The sequence below is a fragment of the Rana temporaria genome, chromosome 2 (genome assembly GCF_905171775.1).
Source record: "Rana temporaria chromosome 2, aRanTem1.1, whole genome shotgun sequence".
Lineage (NCBI taxonomy): Eukaryota > Metazoa > Chordata > Amphibia > Anura > Ranidae > Rana > Rana temporaria.
The window spans coordinates 452,588,880-452,613,859 of NC_053490.1; the positions used below are offsets into that span (position 1 = coordinate 452,588,880).

The 24,980-nt window shown below is 44.0% G+C and overlaps 1 protein-coding gene across 1 annotated transcript in view; it reads left to right on the forward strand.

Moving 5' to 3' along the window:
* The window catches only part of NEK8 (NIMA related kinase 8), an 83,487-nt gene that overhangs the window by 13,867 nt on the left and 44,640 nt on the right, over positions 1 to 24,980 (forward strand). The window contains exons 3-5 of the mRNA XM_040338526.1: positions 2,357 to 2,589; positions 16,122 to 16,253; positions 22,144 to 22,349. Of these exons, the coding sequence (XP_040194460.1) occupies positions 2,357 to 2,589; positions 16,122 to 16,253; positions 22,144 to 22,349 (571 nt within the window). The remainder of the gene's footprint in view (positions 1 to 2,356; positions 2,590 to 16,121; positions 16,254 to 22,143; positions 22,350 to 24,980) is intronic.

The window sequence follows — 24,980 nt, forward strand, 5'->3', positions numbered from 1 at the left end:
ATCGTGTGAGAAACCTGCCCTCCGTGTGAACAAGGGCTTAAACCTGGAAGCTGATTGGTTACTGTGCACAGCTGCACCAGTTTTAGTAAATCTCATCCATTAGAAAAAAACCCATGGGGCCTGTTTACGATGCTCATTGCTTTAGTAAGTTAAATGACACTTATTTTGGGATCTAGTTTAACACTAAGCCCAGGTTCACACTGAGCTGCAGGATTCAGCTGAACTTACACAATTTTATTCTCTCATGTCAGTCCGACGATTTCAGAGACATCTATGCGTTTTCTTGCACAGATGTCTATTGAAATCGCACCTGAATTTGGCAAAAGTTGTACAGAAACGACTTTTGGGAATTTGTGCGGCACCGCAAAGTCGGAGTCGCATCGATTCGGACGGTTCCATTGCGGGCAATAGCTGCCAATTTGACATGTCAAATTGCATGCCAAATCGCATCAATGTGAACCAGGGCTCAAGTTTCCTTTCCACGATTAACAATTGAAAAATAATTAATTTCTGTTTGTATAGGTCAACATTTCTGACATTCATAGTTTTTACGCAATGTGTGAAGTTAAGCCTTGTACACACGATCAAATCCATCCATCCGATGAAAACGGTCTGAAGGACAGTTGTCCTAGGTTAACCGATGAAGCTGACTGATGGTCCGTCGCACCTACACACCATTGGTTAAAAAACCTATCGTGTCAGAACGCGGTGACGTAAAACACAAAGACGTGCTGAAAAAACGAAGTTCAATGCTTCCAAGCATGCGTCGACTTGATTCTGAGCATGCGTGGATTTTTAACCGATGGTTTTGCCTACTAACGATCGGTTTTGACCTATCGATTAGCAATCCATCGGTTAAATTTGAAAGCAAGTTGGCTTTTTTTTAACCGAAGGTTAAATAACCTATGGCGCCCACACACGATCGGTTTGGACCGCTGAAAACGGTCCATCAGACCGTTTTCATCGGTTTAACCTATCGTGTGTACGAGCCTTTAATTGCAAGTGCATTAAAAGTGCACAATGACAATGCAAAATAAACAATGTTATTATTGTGTGGTTATATTTTCATTTTGGAATTATTTCTATCTGTTGTATTCATATATGCATATGTACATGTAAGCAGTAAGCATATATACTCATTACGAGTTATTTCAGTTAAGTAGTGGCGTGGAGTGATTGTACTTTACTGATCCTTTCTCTCAGCACAAGTCTGTCTACTCAGACTAATTGAAAACAATACAATATCTATGTAGCTTATAATGTAATTGGCTTCATCCAGAGTGGTTACTGCCATGTTGTTGTGTGACATCATTGGGAGGCTGCCAACTCTTCTGGGTCCTCTACACTAGTTTTTTTTTTCATCCAATAGGTTGAATGAAAAAAAAAAAAAGACCCAATTCCCCCATCCATTCCCATTTTTTAGGTGTGCTGTGTGAATGGAAACAAATAACAAACATATACCGTATATACTCGAGTATAAGCCGACCCAAATATAAGCCGAGGCACCTCATTTTACCACAAAAAAATGGGAAAACTTATTGACACGAGTATAAGCCTAGGGTGTCCATCTGCATGCCTTATTGTGCCTCACTGTGTCCATGTGCATGCCTCACTGTGCCCATGCCTCACTGTGCCCATGCCTCAGTGTGTCCATGCCTCAGTGTGTCCATGCCTCAGTGTGTCCATGCCTCAGTGTGTCCATGCCTCAGTGTGCCCATGCCTCACTGTGCCCATGCCTCACTGTGTCCATGACTAGACTAACGTTTAACATGGGAATCTATAGAAGGGGTGCCTGGCTTTGAAAAATCGGTGCTCCCCGGCCGTAGGTCCCCCCAAACAACAAACTTTGCACACTTGTAGAGGAAGAGTTGGGCTACATGTGTGCCAGGTTTGGGGTCCAGGGGACCTACGACCGGCCGGTACCGGGTCCACAAAGTCACCGGAGAAATTACCATTCAATATGGGAGTCTATGGAAGGGGTGCCCGGCTTTGAAAAATCAGTGCTCCCCGGCCGTAGGTCCCCCAGACAACAAACTTTGCACACTTGTAGAGGAAGAGTGGGGCTACATATGTGCCAACCTACGTCTGGCCGGTACCGGGTCCCCAAAGTCCAGGAGATCTGGAGCAAAAAGGTGACTCGAGTGTAAGCCGAGGGGGGCATTTTCAGCACAAAAAAATGTGCTGATAAACTTGGCTTATACTCGAGTATATATACGGTAATTATGCTGACTGAACAAGAGGGCGAAGGAACCTAGAGATCTGTGTATAGATTATGATCATGAAGATGTGGCTTTTAAAACTTGCTTTAGCAGATAAAAAAAAACTCACAGAGTAATATGGCATTCTTGGTTTGCAGGTGGCACTTTAGCTGAATTTATCCAGAAACGCTGTAATTCCCTTCTAGACGAAGACACTATTCTGCACTTCTTCGTCCAGATCCTCCTTGCTCTCCATCATGTGCACAATAAGCTTATTCTTCATCGGGACCTGAAAACCCAGAACATCCTGCTGGATAAACATCAGATGATTGTCAAGATTGGAGACTTTGGCATTTCAAAAATTCTCAGTAGCAAGAGCAAGGCTTATACAGTAAGTAAAGGACAATAATCCAGAGTCACTGATAAGCGTACAGATATGTATGAAATGGCTCCATGGTGTAAAAGTATGAAATGTTATCTAAATGGCTGATCTCCATGAATGAGAACACATGCCTTTAAATAGATGCTTTGTTTAGAAAAGCTGTTAAGAGTGGAAAACTATAAGACCGGCCAAAAAAAGGCGCTAATTTCTTTCCTGCAGCCACGAGTTGCAGGAAAGAAATTAGCTTGATTCCCCCATCGACACAGACACTGCGGGAATTCCTCCTGCCGGCCCATTGCCTTCGCCCAGTGGGGGATAAAAAACATTCTGGGTGCAGCAGCCCACTCAGCCTCCCTAATACTTACCTGAGCCCCATCTAGATCCAGTGATGTTGCCAGAGAGTCGGCTGTCCGTGACTCCCCTCCTCATTGGCTGAGACAGCAGCACAGCGCATTGGCTCCCGCTGCTTTCGATCAAAGTCAGTGAACCAATGAGGAGAGAGGAGGGTCGAAGCCGGATCACGGCTCTGTGTCTGAATGGCCGCATGGAGCTGTGGCTCAGCTCAGGTGCCCCCATAGCAAGCTGCTTGCTGTGGGGGCACTCAACTGGAGGGAGGGGTCAGGAGCACCGAAGAGGGGCCTGAGAAGAGGAGGATCTGGGTTGCTCTGTGCAAAACCATTACACAAAGAAGGTAAGTAACATGTTTGTTATTTTTAATGAAAAAAAAAAACACTTTAGTATCATAGTGGTACACACTATGAGAAAATCAGGTGAACGATTGTCCAATTTTCCTTATTGTTTCACAACAAGTCGGAACTGAGGAAAGCAATAATGTACGAAAATTCTCGTTCGACAAAGTTTTGGTTTTGTTTGTTTATTGTTTCTGATCATGTGCAGTCTTTCATTTTTTGACTTTTCTCGTTTTCTACAAAAACGGTACACATTAACCACTTGCCGCCCGCCAATGACACATTGACGTCGGCAAAGTGGTTGTAGAATCCTGACTGGACGTCATATGACGTCCTCAGGATTCTGAGCCTCTGCGCGCCCCCGGGGGCGCGCATCGCGGCGATCGTTGTTGCAGGGTGTCGGTCTGACACCCCGCAACACCGATCAAGGAGACTCTTTACCACGTGATCAGCCGTGTCCAACCACGGCTAATCACGATGTAAACAGGAAGAGCCGTTGATGGCTCTTCCTCACTCGTGTCTGACAGACGCGAGTAGAGGAGAGCCGATCGGCGGCTCTCCTGACAGGGGGGGTTCGCGCTGATTGTTTATCAGCGCAGCCCCCCCTCGGATCGCCACACTGGACCACCAGGGAAGCCCACCCTGGACCAGGGAAGGGCAAAAAAAAAAAAAAAAGGGGGCAAAAAAAAAAAAGCATTAAAAAAAAAAAAAGATGCCAATCAGTGCCCACAAATGGGCACTGATTGGCAACATGGGTAAATCAGTGCCGCCCCACAGTGTCCATCAGTACCACCCCACAGTGTCCATCAGTGCCACCCCACAGTGTCCATCAGTGCCACCCCACAGTACCCATCCATGCCCAGTGCCCACCTATCAGTGCCCATCTGTGCCACCCATAAGTATCCATCAGTGCCACCCATAAGTGCCGCCCATGAGTGCCCATCAGTGCCGCCCATCAGTGCCCATCAGTGCCGCCCATGAGTGCCCATCAGTGCCGCCCATCAGTGCCGCCCATGAGTGCCCATCAGTGCCGCCCATGAGTGCCCATCAGTGCCGCCTATGTGTGCCCATCAGTGCCGCCTATGTGTGCCCATCAGTGCCGCCTATGTGTGCCCATCAGTGCCGCATACCAGCGCCGCCAATCAGTGCCACCTCATCTGTGCCCGTCAGTACTACCTCATCGATGTCCATCAGTGACATCTCATCGGTGCCCATCAGTGCCGCCATATCAGTGCCCGTAATTGAAAGAGAAAACTTACTTATTTACAAAAAATTTAACAGAAAAAAATAAAAACATAATTTTTTTTCAAAATATTCAGTCTTTTTTTAGTTGTTGCGCAAAAAAAAAAAATCGCAGAGGTGATCAAATACCACCAAAAGAAAGCTCTATTTGTGGGGAAAAAAGGACGCCAATTTTGTTTGGGTACATTGTAGCATGACCGCGCAATTGCCATTCAAAGTGCGACAGTGCTGAAAGCTAAAAATTGGCTTGGGCGGGAAGGTGCGTAAGTGCCCGGTATGGAAGTGGTTAAACAGATATCGTTTGTTCTGTTCACTTATGAGAAAAAATTTGGGGTTTGTCCCCTTCGGAAATTTGTATCTGAATCGAATGTCAAAAGTTGTGTACACACTATACCAGGGATCTTCAAACTACGGCCCTCCAGTTGTTCAGGAACTACAATTCCCATCACGCCTAGTCATGTCTGTGAATGTCAGAGGTTTACAATGCCTCATGGGATGTGTAGTTCCACAACAGCTGGAGGGCCATAATTTCAGGATCCCTGCACTATACGAAAATCGAACGATCGCTCCTCAAACAGATTTTTTTCCTCTGATTTTTCTCAGTGTGTGCCACCCTAGAGTATGCTCCTGCACAACAATTTCTCAGAATTTTGCTGTCATGAGCTGAACCGGGTTCACCTAATAAAGCGTAATGAAGGTGTTCTAGGAGGACCATATTGTTGACTTGCAACACCAAAGTCCCTCCAATCTCCAAAGAGTCCAACATTACATGAAATCCCCCCCATCACAAAGCTTCCTGGTCACACAGGCCCCCTCCATTACAGAATCCCCCCCCCAATCACACAGTCCCCTTTTCACATCAAAGCCCTACCTTTTGGCTCCAGCATCGTGGCAGGGGAAGAGGGCCAACTTCTGTCTTCTTCTGATTGCTGGGAGCAGTCCTACTTGTTCCTTGCCCTGGATCAGAGTCATCCACTGCCGTGGTGTTGGTGAGCATAGCAATGAATGACGCCATGCGTCCTAGCTCTCAAGCATCATAGGTTCTTATGGTGCTGGCACCCAACCCACACACACACAATGCTAAATACAATGCTGATCGAGGGCATACTGTGTCCTGTGCTCAAGGTACCCTGGGGGAACTTAGATGGTACCCTGGTTGAGAAACACTTTCCTAGAGACAGGTAGTGTGTTATCTTAAGGATTAACTGGTGAAAATAAAGCAAGAAAGCCTGAAAAAAACACCACGTCTTAACACTGGGACTGGTAAGCTGTAATATATGACATTTTTGTTGTTTTTGGGTTTAGGTAGGCTTTAATTCTCTCATGACATATTTATCCTGAGTCCTCTTTTGCAGTGAGCGCAGCTGTTTTTCTGGTAACTTGATATTTTTAGCAAAATAACTTTATGCCTTTATAGCCACTTCTTATGATGTTAGCATACTATTTCCTTTAAACATTATTTTTCTACATATTTTATTGGTGACTTACATAGGTTTTCTCACATAATTATCCATTCCTGGGATTCCTCTTTGTCTCACCCTATTCTGCAGAAACCAAACACTACAGTTTCATTTGTTCACCACATGCAAACTGAGATCATCACTATTATATTTAGAGAAAATATAATATAATGTAACTTTTGCAAGTACCAGTATATATCTATACCAGGCATTCCCATGGCAAATACTAAAGCAAGAAACCCAAGAAGAGTGTGAAATTTAGTTTCCATTGACTACTAAAACGTAGATTTTTGTATACTGATACTATAAACAAATCTCCTGGTATTGGTTGGACCATTGGGAGTTATATACAGTATCTCGCAAAAGTGAGTACACCCCTCACAATTTTGTAAATATTTCATTATATCTTTTCATGTGACAACACTGAAGAAATGACACTTTGCTACAATGTAAAGTAGTGAGTGTACAGCTTGTATAACAGTGTAAATTTGCTGTCCCCTCAAAATAACTCAACACACCATTAATGTCTAAACTGTTGGCAACAAAAGTGAGTACACCCCTAAGTGAAAATATCCAAATTGGACCCAATTAGCCATTATCTCTCCCCGGTGTTATGTGACTCATTAGTGTTACAAGATCTAAGGTGTGAATGGGGAGCGGGTGTGTTAAATTTGGTGTTATCGCTCTCACTCTGGCCACTGGAAGTTCAACATGGCCCCTCATTGCAAAGAACTCTCTGAGGATCGGAAAACATTTTTGCTCTACATAAAGATGACCTAGGCTATAAGAAGATTACAAAGACCCTGAAACTGAGCTGCAGCAGCAGCGGTTTAACAGCACGGGTTCCACTCAGAACAGGCCTCGCCATGGTCCACCAAAGAAGTTGAGTCCATCTGTATGCCTCACTGTGCCTCACTGTGTCCATGTGTATGCCTCATTCTGCCCATGCCTCATTCTGCCCATGCCTCACTGTGTCCATGTGCATGCCTCACTGTGCCCATGACTAGACTGATTTTTAACATGGGAGTCTATGAAAGGGGTGCCTGGCTTTGAAAAATCAGTGCTACCGGCCGTAGGTCCCCCAGACAAAAAACGCTGCACACTTGTAGAGGAAGAGTGGGGCTACATGTGTGCCAAGTTTGGGGTCCAGGGCCGGCCGGTACCGGGTCCCCAAAGTCCGGGAGATCAGGCGCAAAAAGGTGACTTGAGTATAAGCCGAGGGGGGCATTTTTAGCACAAAAAAAATGTGATGAAAAACTCGGCTTATACTCGAGTATATACGGTACCTTTATTTTCTTTAGAAAATGCATTCTTGATATTTTTTTAATTATTTCATTAAACATTTCAAAGAATCATGGGATAAAAACAAAATAAATAAAAACAAAAACCTTGTCATGATTTACTTTAATATAGTAATTGTGGATTCTGTATGTGCATGGCCTTGCCTTCACCTCTCGCTCCCTTATTCCTGTCAGTTGTTCATCATTGATGTTGATGACTCCAGAATTCTTTGTCAAGCTTGCATATATTTACTTTCCCCGTGTTCTTATTCAGCCAGCCTGCGCTGTGTGGACTTTGACCCTCATGTTAGTGAATATGTAGGGGCTGTCATCTGAACTTCATGCCAATATATTCATATTATGAAAGCTTCTCCAGGTCGTCTGTTACATATTGACAGATATAGTTGTTTATTTCTGCATGTTTTATGTTTACATATTAGACGGCAGCAAGCTGGATACAAGATGACGTAATAAGAAAATACTAGCTCATTATGCATTACTTACCTTAGATCGAAGCCGCCGATGCCGTCCTCGTCTCCCCCTCCAGCCGCAGCCATCTCTTCCGGAGGTTACTTCCAGGTATCGCCGCTCCGGAGCTGTGATTGGCCGGAGCGGCGATGACGTCACTCCGCGCATGCGCGCAGGAGCTGTAAAAGACGGCATTATCTGTTATTAAAAGCGGCATTTACAGTGCACCTGCGCCGTAGATATCGGTGTACACTTTTTGGCAAATGTCTCCTAAACTGTGTAGGTTTAGGAGATATTGCAAACACCTTCAGGTAAGCCTTAATCTATTTGATCACCTCTGCGGTTTTGGGCTGCATTGATGGGCACCGAAAAGGTGGCACTGAAGGGTATTGTTGGGTGGCACTGGTGGGCACTGAGAAGTGGCACTGATGGGTGGCAGTAATGGGCACTGATGGGTGGTAATGATCGGCACTGGTAGGTGACACTGATAGGCAGCTCTGCTAGGTGGCACTGATGAGGCACTGATTGGCACCATTTGTGGGCATTGATAAGTGGCACTGATTTGCACTCTGTGGCACTGATTTGTTGCACTGTGGGCACTGGCAGGTGGCACTGGCAGGCGGTGCCTGTGGGCACAGATGAGGCGGATGTGCCTCTTCCTCTTCGGAGCCGATGTCCCTTGCACAGCTCATTGGCTGACAGCTGATCACGTGGTAAGGGGGCGGTGACTCGATGATAACGAGCGCACGCCGCACGAGCCCTGCAGGGGGCGCGGGGAGCGTGCAAAGAAAAGGACGGCTACCCGGCAAAGCCGATCCGCATTGTAGCTGTCATTTGGCTATAGCGCAGATCTGTAGGAGTTAATGGAGAAGCTGCAGAAAAGCATGTAGTGCGTTTTTACTGTAATTTGCGTTTTTAAATCTGCCCAGCAACAAATCCCCCCCCCCAAAAAAAGCATAAAAAAAGCAAATTGCTGCAAAACCTCTTTTGGTAAAGCTCAACTTGTCATCCTAACGGCCACAAACCATGATAAAATTGTGTGCAGGTATTATCAACTATGTAACTTTTTGTTGCTGACTTGAATACCTTGACACTACTTACCTTTTGTGGAATACCACAACATGTTTCCTGCTGCACTAGGATACTGTCATGTCAGTGGCGCCACCATCAAGATAAACAGCTGGTTATCCTACTCTATACTATCTACACTGCTGGATTATAGTTTATGCTGGATGTGGTAGTTGGTCTCAACCTTCTCATTTCTGCTATAGCATGTTTCTTTCAAAACAGAGGCTAGCCTTAAAGTGGTTGTAAACCTCAGTAATGGAATCTAAACAAAGCACTTATATCTGTATTGTTTACTTATCTCTCTCCAAAGCTCTAAGTGCAGTTTCTCTCTGGTGCTTCATTCCTCTATTATCAGCATGAGTCACTTCTGACACGTTTTCCTGAGATATATTTGTGTAGGGAGGAGTCCTGTCTTGTTTCTTTTCTTGTTTGTGTCTGTAGAAGACGAGGCCAGAGAGAGTTTGGCAACCTTGGCTGGAGCAGTGTGGTTGGAATGTATTGGGTCAGTACTGATCAGTTTATGGAGTGAATTTTTAGGCTTCGACTTGTGCTCTGCTGATCTTAAGGGGGGAACTCCACGCCAAATTTTAAATAAAAAACAGCATGGGTTCCCCCTCCAAGAGCATACCAGGCCCTTGGGTCTGGTACGGATTTAAAGGGGAACCCCTATGCCAAAAAAACGGCGTGGGGGTCCCCCCAAAATCCACACCAGACCCTTATCCGAGCATGCAGCCCGGCCAGTCAGGAAAGGGGGTGGGGACGAGCGAGCCCCCCACCCCAAAGCACCCTGTCCCCATGTTGATGAGAACAGGGCCTCTTCCCGACAACCCTGGACGTTGGTTGTCGGGGTCTGCGGGGGGGGCTTATCGGAATCTGGGAGCCCCCTTTAATAAGGGGGCCCCCAGATACCGGCCCCCCACCCTATGTGAATGAGTATGTGGTACATCGTACCACTACCCATTCACCTGGGGGGGAAATTGTCAAGAAAAAAAAAACACTACACAGGTTTTTAAAGTCATTTATTAGGCAGCTCCGGGGGTCTTCTTCCGACTCCGGGGGGTCTCTTCCGACTCTCCGCTCTCTTCTCCGCACTCTCCAGTGCTTTCTGTCGGGCCCCTCCACTATCTTCTTGCAGCTGTTTTACTAGCGGGGGGCCCGGTCTTCTCTGTCGTCTTCTTCCCTCTTTCTCCTGTCCCGATGTTGACTCAAGGTCTCCCGCTGTAATGCCGTGTGAGCGGTGCGCAACCATTTATATAGGCATGGGGCGTGGTCACCGGGTGATGTCTGTGCACCCCTCATACGGCATTACAGCGGGAGAGCTTGTTGAGTCAACATCGGGACAGGAGAAAGAGGGAAGAAGACGGCGGAGAAGACCGGGCCCCAGAAGTCGGAAGAGACCCCCGAAGTTTGAAGAAGACCCCCGAAGTTGGAAGAAGACCCCGGAGCTGCCTAATAAATTACTTTAAAAACCTGTGTAGTATTTTTTTCTTGACACTTTTCCCCCAGGTGAATGGGTAGGGGTACGATGTACCCCATACTCATTCACATAGGGTGGGGGGCCGGTATGTGGGGGCCCCCTTGTTAAAGGGGGCTTCCAGATTCCGATAAGCCCCCCTGCCTGCAGACCCCAACAACCAGGGGTGTCGGGAAGAGGCCCTGTCCTCATCAACATGGGCAGGGTGCTTTGGGTTGGGGGGGCCACAGTGTGCCCCCCTGCCCCAAATCACTCACCCCCCGATGTTGAGGGCATGTGGCCCAGTACGGTTCAGGAGGGGGGCGTTCGCTCGTCCCCACCCCCTTTCCTGACCAGCCAGGCTGCTTGCTCGGATAAGGGTCTTGTGTGGATTTTTTCGGCATAGGGGTTCCCCTTTAAATCCGTACCAGACCCAAGGGCCTGGTATGCTCTTGGAGGGGGAACCCATGCTGTTTTTTTATTTAAAATTTGGCATTGAGTTCGCCCTCAAGATTCATATCAAACACAGTGCCTGGTATTGGCAGGGATCCAAGTCGGATCCCCGTTCATTGAAAGTCGGACGTATGTTGGCTTCAAGTCGCAGGGCAAAGTTGGATCTAAAGTAGTACTAGTATCGTGTCGCACCAGTGTGAACCCGGCCTAAATCAGTGACACTGTCTTTAGGCAGGTACAGTGAGGAAAAAAAAGTATTTGATCCCCTACTGATTTTGTGTGTTTGCTCACTGACAAAGAAATGATCAGTCTATAATTTTAATGGTAGGTTTATTTTAACAGAGAGAGACAGAATAACAACAAAAAATCAAGAAGAAAAGCATTTAAAAAAAAGTTATAAATTGATGTTCACTTGGAACTAGGAGAACCAGAGACATCTGTAGGTTAGACACATGGGTCCGGATTCAGAAAGAGATACGACGGCGTATCTCCTGATACGCCGTCGTATCTCTGAGTTCCGCCGGTCGTATCTATGCGACTGATTCAGAGAATCAGTTACGCATAGATATCCCTAAGATCCGACAGGTGTAAGTGACTTACACCGTCGGATCTTGGGCTGCAATTCCAGGCCGGCCGCTAGGTGGCGCTTCCGTATTATTACGCGAGGAATATGCAAATGAGGAGTTACGCCGATTCAGAAACGAAAGACCGCCCGGCGCTTTTTTTTTACGTCGTTTGCGTTCGGCTTTTTCCGGCGTATAGTTACCCCTGCTATATGAGCGGTAGCTAATGTTAAGTATGGCCGTCGTTCCCCCGCCGAGTTTTGAATTTTTTACGTCGTTTGCGTAAGTCGTTCGCGAATACGGATGGACGTAATTTACGTTCACGTCGAAAGCATGACGAGTTGCCAACGTCATTTGGAGCATGTGCACTGGGATTCAGTCGCGGCCGTCGCATGCGCAGTTCGTTCGGCGCGGGGACGCGCTTGATTTAAATGTTACACGCCCCCTACCCTCGGAATTTGAATTCCGCCGGGGGATTTACGTTATGCCGGCTCAACTTTGTGAATACAGCACTTGCCTGAAAAACTTGCGGCGGCGTAACGTAAATGCGATACGTTACGCCAGCAGAAAGATACGCTGATCTTTCTGAATCTGGCCCACGATGTATACTGGAAATATGTTTTCTGACATTTCAGTGTCACAGCTGTCAGCTGTCTCCGCTTTCTAGGGATCTGTCCCAGATTTGAACACTTTGCCCTTGGAAAGGCTCCTGATTTTTCATGCTCTGTAAAATGTAATCTTTTCTGCAAGTCAAATTAAACTTCTAATGCCACGTACACACGATCATTTTTCGGCATGAAAAAAAACTATGTTTTTCGGCATTTAGAAAAAACTTTTTTCCAACTTCATCATTAAAACGACGTTGCCCACACACCATCGTTTTTTAAAAATAGTCTAGCAAAGCGCGGTGACGTACAACACGTACGACGGCACTATAAAGGGGAAGTTCCATGCGGATGACGCCACCCTTGAGGCTGCTTTAGCTGATTCCGTGTTGGTAAACGACGATACGCGCTTTTCTGTCTGTTACAGCGTGATGAATGTGCTTACTCCATTATGAACGGTAGTTTTACCAGAACGAGTGCTCCCATCTCATAACTTGCTTCTGAGCATGCGCAGGTTTTTAACGTCGTTTTAGCCCACACACGATCATTTTTTACAACCCAAAAACGACATAGTTTAAAACGTTGTTAAAAAATGCAGCATGTTAGGAACTTTTTTTTGTCGTTTTTCAGAACCCGAAAAATGATGTGAAGCCCACACACGATCATTTTAAATGATTTTTTTTAAAACTACGCTTTTTTCATGCCGAAAAATGATCGTGTGTACACGGCTTTATGTATCTCATAAAGTGGAACTTCACTCTCTCAATCAACATTGACTATTTTTAATCCTTATGCTGCTAGCATTAGTGAATAAATACCGTATTTATCTGGGTATAGCGCGCACCGGCGTATAACGCGCACCCAGTTCTAGGAGGGAAATTTCCTGGAAAAAAAAAATGTACTTACAGTTTAAATGTCCCTCTTCGGTGTCTTGCCCGGCGTCCATCGGCGGCCTTGTCTGGTCCGGCGTCCGTCTTCGGACTTCGTGGTGTTCTCCGGCGCTGTCTCGGAGCACCGCCGCCGACATATACCGAGCGCAGTACACTCGGGTACACTCGGCTAGGCTCGGCTCCTCCCGCAGGGCGTGACCGCGAGCGTGGCCGAGTGTACCCGAGTTTACTGCGCTCGGTATATGTCGGCGGCGGCGCTCAGAGACAGGGAATCGGCGTATAACGTGCACCCACGAATTTCCCCTGTTTTTAAGGGGAAAAAAGTGAGCGTTATACACCGATAAATACGGAAGATAGAAAAGTATATCATATTTACTTGTTTTAAACTTTTTTAATTTTTTTATTTATTTCTTAAGTTACTTCCTGGTTTCCAGGCCTAGGCAAATAATGTCATACATCCCAGGAACCTTGGGGAGGGGTTTTCTTATCTATTCAAACCCTTCTGTCTGTATGCCTGAGCTAAGGGCAGATGGATTCCAATAAGTAAATGTTACATAAATCATCTGCCGGAAATGCTAGGGGGTGTTTTTCAAAGTGGGTGTCTTTAACCCCTTTTTCACTCTATCATACATTTAAAAAAGTGTTGGCCATTAGGGTGTGCGCAGTTTTTGTTATTATTTGTTGATGGACTTATATGTACAGTATGTGTGTGTGTGTATATATATATATATATATATATATATATATATATATATATATATATATATATATATATATATATATAAATTAGGGCTGTGCAAATTAACTTTTAATTAATCGATTAATCTTGCCGTGTCCATCTGAAGGGCTCCTTTGCTGTGCCTTCATATCTGCATGCCGGCGGGACCTTACTATCTGCCACACGCAAGGGCTGTTACACTTCCCTCTATCACTTCCCTATATCAACCTGGGATTCTACAACCATCCACTGGGAGTTGTGATAGTTCCCTTCATGGGACATCTACATGCCGACGGACTGATGTTAACCTATCCTCATCTGGATTCAGAAGTGGCATCGTTGTACACATTTTTATACCAGTATCATACTTAGCTACATGTTTTTATGACTGCTTTTGGTACCGTTTGGTATTATGCGCACCATTTTTACAGTTTATGTAGCTACATCGATTTTATCTCCAGTGCAATATTTATTTGGTTACCTACTTGAAGACTATAAAAGTTTTAATGCTATTCCTATCGAGCGCAGCCTTTGTGTGGTTTTTGTATCCTTCTATCCATTTTTCCAGTGGTTGGTAGCTGCACTGGGAATCAGCCTGCAAGGAGATCAGCTAAAAGTAGTTGGATCTGTATGTGCGTTATAATTAATCGAAATTAGTCGATTAATCGATTAAAAAACAAAACGATTAATCGAACAGAAAAATTTTGATCAGTAACAGCCCTAATATATATATATATTACAGTGTGTGTATGTACGTATGTATGTGTGTGTGTATATATATATATATATATATATATATATATATATATATATATATATATATATATATATATATATATATATATTCATTCACCCTCACTATCCCTGAAATGTAATTCTAATGCCGCGTACACACGACCGTTATTCATGTCATGGAAAAAAACGAAGTTTTTCTCGACGTGAAACAAAAATAAAATTATTATTATCTCAACGTGATTCCTCTCAAGCCTGCCTTGCATACACAGATTGTGATAAAAAATGCTCGAGCAAAGCACGGTGACTTACAACACGTACGACGGCACTATAAAGGGGAAGTTTCATTGGAATGGCGCCACCCTTTGGGCTGATTATGCAAATTTCCCTTCCTATAACTTGCTTCCGAGCATGCACTTTTTTTCCCCGTCGTTAAAGCCTACAAAAGCCGTTTTTTCATGGCGTGAAAAACAACGAGAAAAAATAGAGCAGGTTCTAAATTTTTAATGCCCATTTTTCTCGCCGACCGTTTTTCACGACCAGTTTAAAAAATTGCATTTTTCTCGTCGTGTGTATGTGGCATTAGTCTTAGTGGTAATTTAAACCTGAGCTATTTTTATAGTTTTTACTCATTGATATCGGGTCCAACCTAACCTTCAGCCCAGTGCAGAGAACACTGAGCACTTTGCATCAGTCCCTGCCCAAGAATTAGCTTACTATCTAATGTACCTGCCACAGTCACACAAACACGCACACCCCAGGGCTAAATTGAGTAGATGCCAGTTAACCAACCAGCATTTTCTTGTAAGAGCAAACTAGAACCTCTGGGAGGAGTACACACAAATATTAGGCGATCATGAAAACTCAATGTCTTTGATGAGAGTTGGACACAGGATCATGTGACTACAACTATGTTACATATTTATTTTATGCAATTGCTTTGTGTCCTTACATCAGCCTTTACCAATAGCGGTTCTCAATGAACTGCCAGGGTGCTGTTGATGCTTCTTGTCAGTGTGTAACTGTCTACCTGTATGAAGTATGAGCAGACAGCTTTCACAGTCTACAAGAGCCATCGTATTGCACGGTGGCCACTTTCCACTCACAATTCCCACCTTCCTTTTCCCCCACTTTCTTTTTTATTTTACCCCCGTTTGTCACATTTTGTCTTCTTTTTGTTTGGTGCACTGCACTTTTAGTGTGATGAGTAGGGTGCTGGTCCTCGGGCCTGCTCTGAAAGTCTTGGGAGTGGGTGGACATGGCCTTCTGGCTTAGTTCGCCTGCTCTCATGGGGTCTCCCTTCGGGGGAGCCTCACCGAGGAGGGTTCGGTTTCGGCAGTCCCTACGAGGATGTTGGGTCCTTGTGGCTTCGGCTGCTTGGGCCAAGGTGGGTCCATGTGGCTTCGGCTGCATGGACCGCAGTTTACTCTTTTCCCTGCCAGGAGCCTAACGCCCCGGGGGATCAGAGCTGGGCCCTTTTCGGAGGGCCACTTGACGATGCACCCGTCAGTTTTTTTTGTGTTTCACTCTTTATGTGTGTGCACATTTTTTCCTGCACCGGGTGAAGTTTTTGGGTTGTGTTATGCATGCCACAGGCTTTTCAATTGAGCCCTGCATAGCACCTGATTTTGGCATATACAACAGCCCTACGGTATTCTTATTCTTTTATTTATTTTTATGTTAACTCCCCTGTCACACCAGTGTACCCTGAGCTTTAGAAATAGTAATTTTCATCAGGGGTTCCATGAGACTTGAAAGTTACTTTGAGGGTTCATCCATGTTAAAGATATTGAGAAAAGCTGCTTTACATTATTGATTAGCTATTGATGTCACAAATTATTATTTTATCATTTTAGTAAGGATTTTTGATTGCCCTCTAATTGTATGTAAAATCATACTAATTACTTTGTTTTCCTGCAGGTTGTGGGAACTCCATGTTATATCTCTCCAGAACTATGTGAAGGAAAGCCCTACAACCAGAAAAGTGACATCTGGGCACTCGGATGTGTCCTCTATGAACTTGCAAGTCTTAAGAGGGCATTTGAGGCACCAGTAAGAGCAAATCTCGATTAACTATGCCTTATGGTGTCACCCCCTGTCTTCATTTAGAGCAGACAAAGCTGTTTTAGAACTTTACGTATCAGAGAGCATGTTGGAACTTGTAGCTACCCTCTGGTTAGGGGTTAGAGACTCACAAGACAAAGAGCAGGGGGATCTTCTCATGCCCGTACACACGTGCGGATTTCCGACAGGGAAAAGTTCTTGATGAAAATCCCGAGGGGAAAGCCGAGAACCTGCTCGGTCAGCCTTTCCCCTTACACACGGCCGTTTTTCCCGACAGGAAAACTGCGATGGAGCTTTGGTCGGGAATCCCGGCCGCGTGTATACTCCATCACCATAGGAAAACTGCCAAAAACCGCCAGGCAAAAGTCCGCCGGTTTTCCCGGCGGGAAAAAAGAGAGCTGGTCCTCTTTTTTTGTCGGGCAGTTTATGGGCAGTTTTCCTGTCGGAAAACCGGCCGTGTGTACGAGGCTTAAGGCAGTGGTTCTCAACCCTCCAGTGCTGTGACCCCTTGATAAAATGTTCCAAGTTGTGGGGACCCCTAACAGTAAAATTATTTTCGTAGCGTTGGTTGTCAGTACCCAAGGCAAGACAAGTAATTTGTACCCCTAACCCACGGATATTTAGCGCTCCCTGAGTCCCTTCCACTCGTACAGTATTAAAACCCCTTATGGTACATTTTAGGATGTACCACACTCCCTCTTTGTTCTCCTTTCTTTCCCTTTTATCTCTCTCTGTCCTCATTTCTTTTTTTTTCCTCCACCCCTCTCTCTAGCTGTCCATCTTGTTCTTTCTCTTATTCTTTCTCCCCCTTTTTCTTTGTTCCTCCCTCTCTTTTCCTCTCCCTTCCGTGTATTCTCTATTTTTATTCCTTCTCTTACTCTTTGGTGGGGGGGGGGGGGGTGAGACCAACTTGGGTGCTCTTGATCAAGGTCATCTGCTGTTCTGAGAACTGTAGTGGGGACTTTTAATGGAAACTATAATCACAGGTAGTGTAATACACTGTGTCTCCGACTTTGTGGCCTCTCGCAGCAGTGACACCTATGCCGAAATCAGAAGATTTCAGCCCCACCCACTTCACATTCCTCACCAGTCAGCTGTCTTCTAGTCTCTTCACCTCAGCCATGCCATGAACTGAATGGGTGGCTGCGAAGAGGATGAGTGGGCAGCCATGGGCTCCACGAACAGCCCAGCTGGGCAGCCACAGGCTCCAGGGACAGCCCTGCTGGGCGGCCACGAAAAGGCTGGGAGAGTGGTGCGGGCTTCAGAAACCGCCCAGGATTCGGTGACCCCTGGCAAATCGTCATTTGACCCCCGAGTTGAGAACCACTGATCTAAGGGAAAAGCCAGGCATAGAATCTGTGTGGACCCATTAAAAAATCCTGTGAAAATTACCAGAAATACAAAGCAATGTATTTATAAATGTTGCAGTATAAGGTCCCTTATACATAAGATAGGTCTGACCACCTCATGATTGTTCTGTAGAATGATTGGGGTACTAAGTGGATGATCACATCAGTTGATTTTTTTGTGGTTATGACTTTTGCAGACATCATAGCAACAGCCTCATTTTAGAAAAACAGTAGTGATTTTACCAGGAAAATGGATAACGGGTAATTCTTTCTGCAAAATTGCTCTGCTTAGAGGTGTCTGAACAGTTGTTATGAGTACTTTGTAGGATGTAAAAGGCAAGAAAAATGAAGCAGTCTGCAAGTGGATAACATATTTCAGGTACATAATGTTTACTAAAGCTAATGAACTGGGTTACTGTTTAACCTTTTTAATACTCTACATTTTTTGTTTGCGACACGAAACCAAGACTCCTTTCTACAAGGGTAAGGTCCGGGTGACAGTTTCATGCAAGTGCAGCCAAACAACCCTGTGGCATTCTTTTTTTTTAGCGCAGGAAATAACTTATCTTTAAAAAGTATCTCAGTGACAGGTTCACACCTGATACCTGAACCTTTATTTTTCTGTGAAATATCATAACTTCCAGACAGTGATGTTATCTGGTCACCTTTTGACTCGGTGTTTCTGAGAACTACCATATATTGTGACATGGCCAATTGGCACATTTTATTTGAGGTGCAGTATAATTATAGGATTTTTTAAAACTGAGGCCCTTATTGACTCCCTAATTCTTCTGTGAGCCCCTACTATAATCTATTCTAGATGATAAAATACCATTTTAATTTGACAGTGCAGTAGAAAAACGGGGGCAGATCCACAAAAGAATTACGCCAACGTATCTATTGATACGCCGGCTTAATTTTAAATTTCTCGCCTCGTATCTTTGTTTTGTATCCACAAAACAAGATACGACGGCATCTCAGGTCGATCCGACAGGCGTACGTCTTAGTACGCCGTCGGATCTAAGATGCAATTTTTCGGCGGCCGCTAGGTGGCGTTTCCGTCGAATTACGCGTCGAGTATGCAAATTAGCTAGTTACGGCGATCCACGAACGTACGTCCGGCCGGCGCATTTTTTACGTCGTTTGCGTTCGGCTTTTTCCGGCGTATAGTTAGAGCTGCTATATGGTGGCGTACTCAATGTTAAGTATGGACGTCGTTCCCGCATAGAAATTTGAAATTTTTACGTCGTTTGTGTAAGTCGTTCGCGAATAGGGATTTGCGTAGAATGACGTCACCGTCGGAAGCATTGGCTTTTTCCGGGTTAATTTCGAGCATGCGCACTGGGATACCCCCACGGACGGCGCATGCGCAGTTTAAAAAAAACTTTGTTTACATCGGGTTACGACGTATTTACATAAAACACGCCCCCATCACAGAGATTTGAATGCCGTGCCATTACCCTGCCAAAGATACACTACGCCGCCGTAATTTACGGAGCGAATTCTTTGAGGATTCGAAAAAAAAAAGGTAAGTTACGACGGCGTAGTGTATCTTAGATACGCTACGCCCGGCATAATAATAATGCGCCGTTGTACGTGGATCTACCCCGTAGGCTTGTGTGACATTAAATGGCATCTAAATGTGCCACTATGCATCCCATTATTGAGCCCATTACGTTGTTATCCAGCTCCTTTATTAGCTGCCACCTTTACCTAGTAAAAGCTGCAATTGGGTCACCCCAAAACTGGTATTTATCAACTTTGGTAGGCAGGTACAGCAAGTGTTTATCATCTGAGGGCCTTATGAGTGTATTTATGGTTCATCACTATTAGGAAATTCAATTAGAGGACTTTTTGAGTTGAGCTTACCAATTTACACATCTAGGGCCAATCTAAAGCCATCTGGTCTGTGCTCTGGCAAATTTGTTGTCTATCCAGTTATTATGTCAGATGAAAAATCATATTGTTCTGGGCAATATCGCTTAGCATAGCTTTCCAAGGGGCTACTAATTTTAACTTGTGGCATGTATGGCTTTATATTAGTTTTTAATCTTTCTGCAATCTACAGTGCAAAAGGAACATTCTGGTCAAAATATAAAACCAAGCTTAAAAATGCCAAATGAGAACATGTTGTTTTTTTTTATAAGGCTTCTGTTGTTCATATAATGCATAGCTGTAGTAAGACTAACTACCCTAATATTTAGAATTACCTTGGTGGTGGACATTGCACTGTTCAAAATCATTTTATAACCTGAGGGTGCATACATGTGCATGGTGGAATTTAACTGTGCTGGGTTACTTTACTGGATTACTGGTCATACATTGTAAATGTTCATGAAGAACCATCCAAAATTCACCACTTGGGTTGTTTTGTTTGGTGTCATGGGTGGCTACCAGCTGACCCAGGGAGGAGATGTAGATAGAGAATAAAAGGGGTCCAGGAACAAAGCCTTGGGGGAAACCTTAAAGAGGAGAGGAGGAAGAGGTAGAGTTTTAGGTGATACAACAGGTGTAGAGAGATAAAAGAATCAGAAAAGAGTCTCAGAGATAAAGAGAGTAGAGTTTTTTGAGGCAGAGTGGTGGTCAACTGTATTAAAGGCATCAAAAATGTTTGAAACTAAGTGGTATGAAGTAGCACCCTTGGTTTTAGGACATAGTAGCTCGATATACACATACCGAAAATTGGCCGGTTCAGTAACAACTGCCCTCATTGTGTGGATGCAGGGATCTGTCAGGTTTTTTTCGTTCAACCCGCTGAACACACAGGCCCACACATTTTGAACTGGATGGACCGTTGTCCTCAACCATACCAACTATGTAACTATGAAAAAAACTGAACGTGTATACTCAGCTTTAGTGTACAGAGTAAGCCCATTGGTTTTAGCAGATAGTAAGCCATTAGGGAATTTTAAGAGGGCAGTTTGTGTGAAGTGTTGCAGGCGAAAGTCGGGCTTCAAGGGGTCACAAAGGTTTTTATCATTGAGGTGGTAGTTCAGACAGTTGTAGGCATTTTTTAAGTTTGATTTTGTTTTTTCTTTACACTATTGGGGTCCAGCAAGAGCTTTTTAAGTTCGGGGGGTGATCAGTACAGTTTTATAAGTGGGAACAAGTCTAGTAGAGAGGGAGAGTTAAAAGATGTGAGTTAAGGTGGCCATAAATGGATTGAAATTTGTCAGATTCAGCAGGGATCGGACAAATTTCAGTTAACCACTTAAGGACCGCCTCATGTACATATACGTCAGCAGAATGGCACAGGCAGGCACATCAACGTATATATACGTGCCCTGCTTGACGTGGGTCGGGGGTCCGATCGGGACCCCCCCCCGGTACATGCGGAGGTCCCCGTGGCTTCAGGAGCGATCCGGGACGACGGCGCGGCTATTCGTTTATAGCCGCTTCGTCGCGATCGCTCCCCGGAGCTGAAGAACGGGGAGAGCCGTGTGTCGGCGCATCGATCGCGTCATCCCTTATATAGGGAAGACACGATCGATGACGTCATTCCTACAGCCACACCCCCCTACACTACTAAACACATACACAGTGATCCCTAAATGTTACAGCGCCCCCTGTGTTTAACTCCCAAACTGCAACTGTCATTTTCACAATAAAGAATGCAATTTAAATGCATTTTTTGCTGTGAAAATGACAATTGTCCCAAAAATGTGTCAAAATTGTCCGAAGTGTCCGCCATAATGTCGCAGTCACGAAAAAAATCGCTGATCGCCGCCATTAGTAGTAAAAAAAATAAAATAAATAAAAATGCAAAAAAACTATCCCCTATTTTGTAAACACTATAAATTTTGCGCAAACCAACCGATAAAAGATTATTGCGATTTTTTTTACCAAAAATAGGTAGAAGAATACGTATCGGCCTAAACTGAGGAAAAAAAAAATGTTATATATGTTTTTGGGGGATATTTATTATAGCAAAAAGTAAAAAATATTGCATTTTTTTCAAAATTGTCGCTCTATTTTTGTTTATAGCGCAAAAAATAAAAACCGCAGAGGTGATCAAATACCACCAAAAGAAAGCTCTATTTGTGGGGAAAAAAAGACGCCAATTTTGTTTGGGAGCCACGTCGCACGACCGCGCAATTGTCTGTTAAAGCGACGCAGTCCCGAACTGTAAAAACCCCTTGGGTCTTTAGGCAGCATTTTGGTCCGGGGCTTAAGTGGTTAATCTATGGTCTTTTCCACACAACCGGTTGATTTCTGTCGAACAGGAATGTTGGAAAATATTTAACCAGCGCTGATCAGTGTACTGTAATTTGAGCACAGCAGAGAGGATTTTGTTTTTGTGATTGGCCTGCTAGATCGGGAAAAAAATCCATCTATGGCCAGCCTTGGAGAGTGTAGAATAGTGGGTGAGCAGACTAGTTGTGAGTAGCAAGTCTAAGACATACTAAAGTCTTAAAACAGTCACAAAGCATAAATAGATGTGATGTTAATGTAAATTGTGGTGTAAATGTACAATGTTCCTCGTGCTTACAACCTCATAATATTGTGTGTGCTCTTCCTTTTATGTGTAGAACTTGCCTGCTTTAGTGCTGAAGATCATGAGTGGGACTTTTGCGCCTATTTCTGACCGATACAGTCCTGAACTCCGACAGCTTATACTTAGCATGCTGAACCTAGACCCTTCCAAACGACCCCAGCTAAATGAGATTATGGCTCATCATATCTGTGTACCTGCACTTCTTAATCTGTACAGTGACATTGGCAGCGTCAAAATGAGGTCAGTATAATTAAAGTCTCTTCTGCTTCTAGTCTGTAAGTGTGTTTTGTGGATTACTTCTAAATGCTTGAAATAGTACAGAAATAGAGCATTGCCTAATGTATCTAAAAAATACCTTATTGAGCCTAAACTGCACTTAGTGTAAAGGTTGTAGATTAATCAGCTACAATGCAAGCAAAAATATGAACATTTGATTGATTACTATAGTTTTTTACATGTTTCCATTTACACACCATAAATACCCTTCTATTTTACACAAGGTAAACTACTGATTCCAGATTTAATCACTTGCTGCTTTCCAAGCATGAGCTGTTATCATTTACAGAGGTGGTGTTTCTTTGCTCATTGCAGAATGAACATGGAAGTTGATTTTCATTATGATGGGAATGATTTTTAATGATAATTAGACCAACCCCAAATGATTTGCAATATTATTGCATGGCTCTCTGAGGTCATTGTCCTATGGCAACTAGTGCAGGTGGTTTATTATAAAAAATTTCATAGTCGACACTTTAAAATCCCCTACTGTTTATAGATGTAACCATGAATAATGGGCCTAGAATTATTGCCCTCACTCCAACATTCATGGAGATATGTAACATGTGTAGCAAAGGAGACGTGTTGACATGTAGGCACCCACAAGGTGCATGTCTACATGTATATTTGCAAGTACATGGGGGGGAGCTTTAAAAAAAAAATTTGTGAGGGTTTAAAAAGCTTTTTAACAAAACATTTTGCATCATATAGAGGGCCAAAAGTCTTCTATGTAATATAAATGACTAATTCCAACATACCCCATGTAATGGAGATGGACAAAGACAGGCCTGTTTGAAGTCCAGCTTGGGTGGCAACCATGACCCCATCTTTAGATACTGTAGAGGAGTTAGCGTACCTGGGGAGTGGAAGTAAGCTATTCACAGAATTACCAGGTGAAATTAAAGGAGAAAAAAATTAAAAACTAAAACTTTTGATGAAAAAAAACCTGTTTATCTTTTTTGATTTTCGTATTATAAAACATGTTAAGGGTTGAGCATCACAGCTTTTAAAAAACGCACACTACTGAGTTGGGGAAAGACAGTGGGGCTGCTATGGCTATGTGCCGGGAGAGGTTCCTCTCCCCTTTTTTTTTTTTTTTTAAATACTTTTTTATTGAGTTTTTTGTTCCTCTCCCTTTTTCAAGCCAAAAGGAACAGACTTCCCTTCATAAAGTGTTTATGATTTTAATGCATTACGTTTGTCTTGCACCCTATTCTCATGTCCTCTGCAATACTTCTGACACACAGGTGTGTCACTCTATATTTACCCTTTGTGCCACAGTTTGTGTGTGCAAGTTGGCCGCCTCCCTCTCATGCTCCACTGTGTGTGGGAAAGGCCGCATGAACCCTTTTGTGCTCCAGTGTGTGTTAACAGGGCTGTAGCCACCCTGTGTTTTAGTGTTTATGTGGGCAGATTGCAACCTTCTCCCAAGTGGTTCAGTATGTGTGGACTGGAGCAATATAGATTTAGTGTTGTAAATTTGGAACTTTTTGACCTGCCCTTTTACGGGGTCAGATTCATGGTCATTTAGAAGCAAAATGATACCAGCTAATAACTACCAAAAAGCAGTAGCAGATCAATGCCCAAATTAAATGAGTATTATTATTGTTACTATTATTCTGGATTTATATAGCTCCATTTTACATTTTACAAAATAAAGACAGTAAAGTTACAATTCAAGACAAGAAAGTTAAGAGGTCCCTGTTCATGATCGCTTACAATCAAAAGGTAAGAGCAAGTGGTAGTAACTGTATGGGGATGAGCTGTTGGGGAAAGTAAAATTTACTTGAGGCGGGATAGGCTTGCCTGAAGTGATGATATTTAAGGGTTGTCTAAAGACAATCAGAGTAGGAGACAGCTGAACAGATTAGGGTAGGGAGTTCCAGAGGATAGGAGAGGCTCTGAAGATGTGCCGCACACGAGAATAGGAGGAGGTGGCTAGGAAGCTAGAGAGCAGGGGGTCTTGGGAGAAGCAAAGAGAATGATTTGGTTGATAGTTTAGGATGAGGTTGGTGATGTAGAGGCAGAGATGTGGATGGCTTTGTAAGTTGTTAATATTTTGAATTTTAATTGTTGGGCTAATAGAAACCAGGGTTGGCATAGAAGGATTGCAGACACTGAGCAGTTATCAGCAATCATGATCAACTGAAGAGAGAGCATGTATAGAGGTAGGTCAGTGATGAGGCAGTTTGTAGTACAGTAGTAGAGATAAGTGATATCAAGTAAGTGAAATAGAGGCTTGGTTGTGTTGTTGGTTAGGAATTGGCGCGTTTTGGAAGTAATGCAGAGGTGAAGGTGACATCTAACACCCTGGTATGATGGGAAAGTTGTTTTAGTAAGTGGTTTGCCAACCATACCGGAATGTCAGTTAGTAATTTAGTGATGTGCAAGAAGCTCGAAGTGGTGAGCTGAGAAGTAGAAAGATAGATTTGGGTGCGTAGAGATGATATTGGGATCCATACGAGATGCTTAACTGTCCAAGGGAAGAGGTGTAGATAAAGAACAGAAGGGCTCTGAGTACAGAGCCTCAGGGATCCCTATTAAAGAAAATGAAAAGAGGAGGAGAGAGAGTTGTAGGTGACACTGAAGGAACGC